This window comes from Cygnus atratus, chromosome 1, assembly GCF_013377495.2.
Source record: "Cygnus atratus isolate AKBS03 ecotype Queensland, Australia chromosome 1, CAtr_DNAZoo_HiC_assembly, whole genome shotgun sequence".
Taxonomy (NCBI): Eukaryota; Metazoa; Chordata; class Aves; order Anseriformes; family Anatidae; genus Cygnus; species Cygnus atratus.
The window spans coordinates 142,524,451-142,533,146 of NC_066362.1; the positions used below are offsets into that span (position 1 = coordinate 142,524,451).

The following is an 8,696-nucleotide window of genomic DNA, read 5'->3' on the forward strand; positions in this document are numbered from 1 at the left end:
CATTACAGTGCGTGCGAGGTGAGCCCTAAGCACGACACGTTGGGTAATATCGGAATTATGCAGTTGGGAGAGAAAGGACCTCTATTTTAAGACCTATCCAGCTTTGCATGTGCGGTCCTGTGTTATTGTTCTAATTTATTACAGAACCAGAAACGCTTTGTTATGCTCAAAACAATAAATAAGGCTGGGAGCGAAGCCTTCGTAATAAAAGGTATGGATAAATGAGCCGCCTGCTTATTGTGTTTATCGTTATTATTGTAAGCCTTTAAAAGTAATATGTGTATTTTCCTGTTTTCTCCAGATTGGTTAGTCTAATATCCCTAGTGCAGCTATCAACGTGGTCATAAGAACTCTGAACTACAGCATGGGTAAGCTTGAAAAACACAGAGCAAATCACATTAGCCAAGAATGCCACATAGCTGGAACCCAGTCAACTCGGCGTTTTCAGCTGACTGCTGGATTATGCACGGCTGTGTTTTACATATAGCACGCTGTATACGGAGTATGTCTCGATGTTTAACATTTTCATTTGTAAATGCTAATGAGGCAGTCGGTCTCCGCCGTTATATTAGGAGATACCTAAGCGTTTCCCACTCTGAGTAAATGACTACTCAAGACAGTCGCCAGGCACTTTCTTTTCCACACTTCGGTGCCCGTTCCGTTTACACACCCACTTTACAAAGGAGTCCCAAATAGGCGCTTATCGGGGCCACTTGAGGCACAAGCCCCAGAATCGCAGCCGGGACAGCAAGTTGTCGCCGAGCTAACTTGTTGCTCGTTTTAGCGGTGGCTTTGCTGCTTGCGTTGCCCCGAAGTCTTGCTGTTGCTGCCCACCGCGGGCAGAAAGCAGAGGAGCTCGGCTGCTAACTCGGGGTTTGCTTCGTACACGGGGAAGGTTTGGGGCAAGCGGGAGGGAGAGGAGATTTTTGGGAGGGGGAAGCCTCTGAACCCCCAGCCCGGGGCTCTGAACTTTGCTGGGCTCCTCAACTCCAACCCGCCCGCTCGGAGGCAAGGGAAATGTTCACTAAAAGTGCGGCAAAGCTCCAGCAAGCGACCGCCTTTCTGGTGGGAATTGCGCTCTGGAAATGTGTTTCGCTGGGCTGGAATATTGCTCTTGCTTGTTTGGCCAAATGCGGTAGGTGGAAAGTTTTGTCCACGCAAATATCTCGAGCATTTTCCCGCACGGTCAACGCACGCCGAGGCTTGACTCCGTTTTCCCAAGGAAGACCCAGCACCACTTTAAATCAAAAGTGGATGTATTCTCGTAGGTCGTTTTCCCTCTTTGCCTACTTTTCTTTCTCTCTGTTTTTTTTTTTTCTTTTCTTTTCTTTTTAGGTATGCGTTAGGTTTTTAGGCGGGGAGTTCATCTTGCCAGCATCTATCATATTTATGGGCTGTGTGATTTCCAGGGCTCCAATTGGTCTTTCCTTTATGGAGGCGAGGAATCAAACTTTCCCAGCCACACGGAAACCGCTGGGGCTGCAGCCCGGAGGGGGGGAACAATGTGCCCTCGTGTGTGTCCCCCCCGGGACCGTGGGGACATCCCCTCGCAGGTGTCTCTGCTGCTGCTGCAGCCCCGCTGGCCAGCCTGTTCCCCGACATGGGGGGAGCGACAGCGACGCGGTTGTCGCTGCTGTCCGCTATCGCGACAGCTGGGGGGGCTTGGTGGGAGACGGAGGGCATTTGGGGCAGAAAGCTGACACTGCGCCTTTGCAAAGGGCCGGAGGGCCGAGCTGTGCTGGGCTAAGCCGTGCCGGCCGTCGATGTGCTTGGTTTTAGCTCGGGTTAACTCCTGCCAGTGTCCCGTCCCGGCTGGCGACAACTTGTGGCCGGGATGGGGGGGCTAGATAGAAGGGGGGCTGCGGGGGCTTCGCCAGTGGGGAAAAGGCGTGAGGGGAGAGAGGGAGGGGCCAGTGGGGAAAAAAAAAAAGAAAAAAAAAAAAGAAAAAAAAAAGCTACTTTTCCAGCTTTAACACAGCAATTAAATATTAAATGATCTAAAAAAAAAAAAAAAAAAAAAGAGTCGTTTTATTGCACCTCCAGAGGCTTAAGCGCGTTGTTTGGCCAAAAATTAAAAAAAAAAAAAAAAAAAAAAAAAAAGGAAAGAAAAGAAAAGAATAAAAAAAAACCTGCGTGGCACCTCAGGATGCCCTGAGTTTAATTAGCTGATTTGGCTCCCCCGCAGGCCTCGGCTCCACTGGAGGCACCGCACCGCCAGGGACACTTTGGGGGCGGCCCGGGAGCCCGCACCCCTTTCCCCGCCGCCCCCCTCCCGCCCCGTCGGACCCCTGCCCTCCAGCCTCCAGCATCCCCCCCTGAAGATTTGGGGCTCCCCCGGCCCGGGGTTCCCGGCCACGGGGCTGTGCCCGCTGCGGGAGGGGGCGGCGGTGCCCGGGGGTCCCGAGCATCCCCCGCCGGGCCGTGCCGGGCCGAGCGGTGCCGGGAAGGGCACCCGGGCGCCCCCTGCCGTCCTCCGGCAGCCTCTAAAAAGTTTATTTTGTTCAGCAAGCCGCCTCGTATAAAATTAACGAGAGCCAATAAAATTAGCTTACATGTTTCAACTGTAAAAGTCCAAAACAAAATAAAGCTAGTTTTGGTGAGGCTAAGGAGCTCGGCTTTGGCCGCGCTCTCTTTGGCTGAACTAGGGCCCTTTTATCTAAAGCCCAGTGCACAAACATATAGCTTAATGTGACTAGTGTTCTTCCTTTTATTTCTTTCTCTATGGCAACCAATATGTTCTGCTCAGAAATGTTCCCCCATCAAGGAAACAAATGATCTTGAGGGAGCAGCTCTATACGGCATCTGTTCCAATGGAGCACACAGAGTTAACCCCAGTCAAAAGAGACGCCGGGCACGTCAACAAGAAGTGGAAAATGAGCGATTCTTCTCCCCCCCCCAAATTGAAACCTATCCCTCCCTAGTTTTACAAGCCGTTTTATTGATTCGACGATCGACCGTTTGCAAAGAAGTAACTAATTCTAGGAAATCACAATGATCGCCAGCTATTGTGTGCCCAAAAGAGCAGCGACAGAGGGGGGAAAAATATATATATATATATATGTGTATATTATGCAAATGGGACGGCGAAATGAAAATAAATGAAAGTCGCGGCATGGGATATTGAAGCCTCGGTAAAGTTTGCAGGAGAGGGAGCTGGCCTACTAATTTCAGCCTACATTATTTATCACATTATTTATCGCGCTGACCCCACCGCTAGAAAAAAAGGAAAAAAAAAAAAAAAAAAAAAAGAGTTGCGGCTCGTTAGCCTCCACCTCTCAATTAGCCGGAATCGGGGAGGGAAAAGCGGAGCGAGGGGGCAGGAGGGAGAAACAAAGTGCAACCTGCCCTGTAAATCCTCCGGCCCCTCTCCCCTCGGAGGAGAAGCCGGAGGGATGCCCTGCTTAGTTTTGATTGATTATCCTCTTTCCGACGGACCTGCGCCGCTCCAGCCCGGGATATTGAGCCCAGCCGGCTGTTCCCTAGCTACAGCGTTAACCCTGTGCGCGCTCCGCACCGCTCCGCACCGCTCCGCACCGCGCCCGGCCCCCCCCGCGCCGCTGCCGCCAGCAGGTGCCCGGCTCCCCGCACCCGGCTCCCCCCCTCCAGGAGCGGCCCCCTCCCCTGCCCCCGAGCCCCCTTTCCATCCCCGACAGGTTTTCGAGAGCTTTCTCCCCCCCCCCGCACCCCCCCCCCCCCCCATCCCACGCACCCCCTGCCCCGAGCCCCGGCGTTACGATAATTAAGAGTGCCCAGGAAAGTGAAGCAGGGACCCAGAAAAGTCTGAAGAATTGCTTTGCTGCCTCGAGCTTTGGAATGAATCCACGCTTTTTATGTAATATTTCACTAAGGTGGTTTTTGTTGCTGGTGGGATTTTTTTTTTCTTTTTCCTTTCCCTTTCCCTAAGCCTGTTTCCTTCCAGGCAGTTGCCATGGGTTTCCCTGTCTTGTCCTAGGCTTTTGAAACCCCATATCCAGAAGACTTTAAAGCAAACAAAAGTAGAAGAAAAAAAAAATGTAAAACACTTACCGATCATACTTCGAGGATTTAGAGATTTTTTTTTAATTTTTGATTTTAATAAGGTGACAGGGGGGAAAATCATGTTCTCAACTCCAGCGAAACGATCCATGTTAAGATTTTCCTTTGCACTGACTCCACTAAGCCCCGCTCTCCACTAGTCTATTATTTTCACCAAAATATATGAAAATTTATGCAAATGAAAATCAGCACTAACTGTTCTCCCCTTGTTATACTTTGGATTTTTTTCCAGACAAAACAATCACACTCGGCAAGGGAGGGGGTGGGAAGAGTTGGGGAACTAAGTTTTTTTGTGTGTTTTGTTTTGTTTTTTTTTTAAATAAAAGACATTACTCCGGTTCAAGCTTTATTTTTTTGTCGTTGTTGCCGCTGTTATGAGGGTGTACATTTTTTTATTATTATTATTTGGGGGGGGATTTCTCGCTCCCCCCCCCCCCTTCCTTTTTTATTAAGAAAGTAGATCTGTTTGCAGAGGCGCTATCACGTTTCATCAGGCCACCTGAGACGGCTTTTGAAAGCGTGTACTGTGAAATTCATAGCAGTAATTTAGACAAAATCCTCACTGTATATTAATGAAAGACGGCCCCATGGCACCGTTCCTATCCTCCCCATTCAGTGTAAACAAAACCACGAGACTCGCTCGGTTTTTGAGCCTGATCCAAGCAAAATCGGCTGGAAAGGAAAACATGGGGTTCTGGCACTGACTATTCAAACGTCTGCACCTGGAGATCTCAGATTTATTCAATGAAATCTGTGTTGGATCTTTTATATATATATATAAAAGAAACCTTTGGAGGACGCATGGGAACAAAAAAATAATAGAAAAAAATAATAATTTTAAAAAAGGGTCTGCTTAGGGTTTTAGTTCCCAGAGCCCTTCGGAGCTTGGCTCTGATGGGGATTTTTTTCTTTTCCGAGACCTACCTAAGATGGGATCTCGCCAGCCGGGGCCGGGCTCAGCCCAGCGGGCGCCCGTCGGGGGCTCGCCGCGCCGGGGGGGCGCTGCGGGGGGGGCCCGGAGCTCGGCCCCAAGAGCTCGGGGGGGGGACGGCGGGGGTCGGGGGAGGGATGCCCCGCACCTCGGGAGCGTGTGCGCGGCGGCGCGGCCCCTGAACGTCCGACTTGTGTTATTGCGCTGGAAATCCCCGAGGAGCGTTCAATTCGCCCTTGTTTTTGTTGCCACTTTCTTTTTTTTTTTTTTTTTTTTTTTTCCCCCTCGGTTCACTGAGGTTGCCCGTGTGCGGCAGCATTTCCGCTCGGTCGCATCTCACACCCCCCCCCCCCATCTCCGTTCCCCCCGCCCCCCTTAACTCTTTCCGCTGGATGGGAAAAGAAATAACCGCGGGGGGTGCGGGCCCGGGGGTTCAGGCCGGCTGCCTGCGGCGGAGCGAGGCTGCTCGCCGGGAGAACGAGGCCCCCCCCGGGCTCCCCCACCCCCCCCCGACGGCGGGACGGCGGCTGGAGGGGGGGGGGCTCGGGACACGGGGGGAGGACAAAAGGAGGAGGGGGGGAGGCAGAGAGACGGGAGGGGAGGCTGCGCGGAGGCCGTTCTCGGCGCTGCTCGTTGTTAATGAGGACCCCCCCCCCCAAAAATAAATCCGCCCCCCCCCGGTGTGTGTGCCCCCCCCTCCCCTCTCTCTCTGTGCACGAAGAGTTAAGGGGAGGAGGGGAGGGCCGGCTGGAGGGAAGGAGGCGGGGAGGAGGAGGAGGAGGAGGAAGGGGGGGAAGAGGCCGGCGGAGGGAGGCCGGGGAGGGGGGGGGGGCGACTTCCAGCCCCGACTGCGCTTTGCCTAAATTAACGGGCAGCCAATCGGAACGGCCGGAAGGGGGCCCGGCGGCCAATGGGGGGCGGCGGCGGGCGAGGGGACGGGGACCGGGGGGCTTTGGGGGGGGTCCGGGGGGAGGGGGGGGGGGGCGGCGGGCAGACGGCGGCGGGCGAGGGGACGGGGAGGGCGGAGGGGAGGGGGCGGCGCGGGCACGGCCCGGGAGAGGGAGGGAAGGGAGGGGAGGGGAAGGGAAGGAAGGGAGGGAGGGAGGGAGGGAAGGGAGGAGGGAGGGAGGGAGGCGGGGAGAGGCGAGCGGCGGGACTCCGGCCCCGCCAGTGCGCGCCGCGAGCCCGGCAGCCCAAGTTGCCCGCCGGAGTTAGTGTATAAAGGATACCATATATGCACACGCACATAACGCACACCTCTCCGGCAAGGCACTCCTCCTCCGCCTCCTCCCTCGAGCGGCCGCTGGAATTAAAATAAAAAAGCAAAACAAACACCAAAAAAAAAAAAAAGGAGAGAGAGAGAGAGAGAGGAGAGAGAGAGGGAGAGAGAGAGAAACAATCCGCGAGGTACCGAGAAAATTCAACTTTTTCTGATTTTTTTTTCCACTTTTTCTTTTTTTTTTTTTTTTTTCCAACCGCCTAAAGGAAAGGTAGAGAGAAATATATATATATATAAATATATATATAAAACAAAAAGATGTCTTATCCAGCCTGTGACTCTAGCAAGAAGGCTCCGGCAGGACTCTTGTTTCAAAGGGGACAAAGTGCTCCGGCGGCAGCACAACTTTGAGCAATGCATCATCGCCGCCACCGCCACCATCATCATCGTCACGGGAAGTTTTCGTAGGACACCGAGCAAAAACTTGCAGATAAAAGAGCAAAGAGGAGACCGAGGAGCCGAGGCGAGAGGCGGAGAGAGAGACAGAGAGACAGAGGAGGAAAAGAGCCCCCCGCCGCCCCGAGCCTTCAAGGAAAGAAGAAAAGGAAAAGTTTCGCTCGGAGAGGGGAAGGCTGCGAGGTGGAGATGTACTCCTAGGGGAGCGGAGGGGAGAAGGCACGGGGGCTTTTCGATCCCCCCCCCCCCGCTTCTTTTTCGCTTTTTAGCCTTTGTTTGGTTTCCTCCCAGCGAGCAGCGAGCAGGCGGCGGAGGACAACCCCCCCCCCTCCACGTTCTGTATACAATTTGTGTGTGTTTTTTTTTTTTTTTTTTTTCCCGGAGAGAAAAAAAAAGAGAGAGAAAAAAGCCAAAAAAAAAAAAAAACACGACCACAGAAGGGGAAGGAGGAGAAGAAGGCAAGGCGAAGGCAGAGCGGAGCCGAGGCAGGACGGGCGGCGGACGGGCGGCCGGCAGCGCGCCGCGGAGCGCTAGCAGGTGAACCCCGCGCCCCGGCGCCCCGGCGAGGCTGGGAAGGCGGCGGCGGCGGCGGCGGCGGCGGCGCGGGCGGCGGCCCCGGCAGCGGCCCCGGCAGCGGCGGGCAAGGGCGCTCGGCCGGCAGCCGGCGGCGCGGCGGCGGCGGCGGCGGCGCGGCGGGGGCGAGCGGCGGGCGGCGGCGGCGGGCGCGGGATGGCCGCGGCCACGTCTAACCCCTACCTCCCCGGCACCGGCATCCTGGCGGCCGGCTCCATCGTCCACGCGGACTCGGGCGGCGGCGGCGGCGGCGGCGGCGGCGGCATGCAGCCGGGCGGCGTGGCCGTCACCTCGGTGGCGGCGGGCGGCTACCGCGGCGACCCGGCGGCCAAGATGGTCCAGAGCGACTTCATGCCGGGCGCCATGGCCGCCAGCAACGGCGGCCATATGCTGAGCCATGCCCACCAGTGGGTGACAGCCCTGCCCCACGCCGCCGCCGCCGCCGCCGCCGCCGCCGCCGCCGCCGCCGAGGCCGGCTCGCCGTGGTCCGGCAGCCCCGTGGGCATGACGGGCAGCCCCCAGCAGCCGCCGCCGCCGCCCGACGTGAAGGGCGGCGGCGGGCGCGACGACCTGCACTCGGGCGCGGCGCTGCACCACCGGGCGCCCCACCTGGGCCCCCCGCACCAGGGGCACCCGGCGGCCTGGGGCGCGGCGGCGGCGGCCGCCCACCTGCCCTCCATGGCCGGCGGGCAGCAGCAGCAGCAGTCGCTCCTCTACTCGCAGCCCGGGGGCTTCACGGTGAACGGCATGCTGAGCCCCCCCCCCGGCGGGCAGAGCCTGGTGCACCCCGGGCTGGTGCGCGGCGAGACGCCGGAGCTGGGCGAGCACCCCGGGCACCACCACCACCACCACCACCAGCACCCCGGGCACCACCCGGCGCACCACGGCGGCGTCAACAGCCACGACCCGCACTCGGACGAGGACACGCCGACCTCCGACGACCTGGAGCAGTTCGCCAAGCAGTTCAAGCAGCGGCGGATAAAGCTGGGCTTCACGCAGGCCGACGTGGGGCTGGCGCTGGGCACCCTCTACGGCAACGTCTTCTCGCAGACCACCATCTGCCGCTTCGAGGCCCTGCAGCTCAGCTTCAAGAACATGTGCAAGCTGAAGCCTTTGTTGAACAAGTGGCTGGAGGAAGCCGACTCCTCCACGGGCAGCCCCACCAGCATCGACAAGATCGCGGCGCAGGGCAGGAAGAGGAAGAAGCGGACCTCCATCGAGGTGAGTGTCAAGGGGGCCTTGGAGAGCCACTTTCTGAAATGCCCCAAGCCCTCCGCCCAGGAGATTACGAACCTAGCGGACAGCCTGCAGCTGGAGAAGGAGGTGGTCAGGGTTTGGTTTTGCAATCGGAGGCAGAAAGAGAAACGGATGACCCCCCCGGGGATCCAGCAGCAGACCCCCGACGATGTCTACTCGCAGGTCGGCACCGTCAACTCCGACACGCCGCCCCCTCACCACGGACTGCAGACGAGCGTGCAGTGA

The 8,696-nt window shown here is 57.2% G+C and overlaps 1 protein-coding gene across 1 annotated transcript; it reads left to right on the top strand.

Moving 5' to 3' along the window:
- Nucleotides 1–7,370: 7,370 nt before the first annotated feature.
- POU3F3 (POU class 3 homeobox 3) lies at nt 7,371–8,696 on the top strand. The gene has a single exon (XM_035558120.1). It carries the CDS (start codon nt 7,371–7,373, stop codon nt 8,694–8,696), a length of 1,326 nt encoding a protein of 441 aa, XP_035414013.1.

Coding starts and splice junctions, on each gene's coding strand:
- POU3F3 (XM_035558120.1), top strand. CDS start 7,371: ATGGCCGCGGCCACGTCTAACCCCTACCTCCCCGGCACCGGCATCCTG.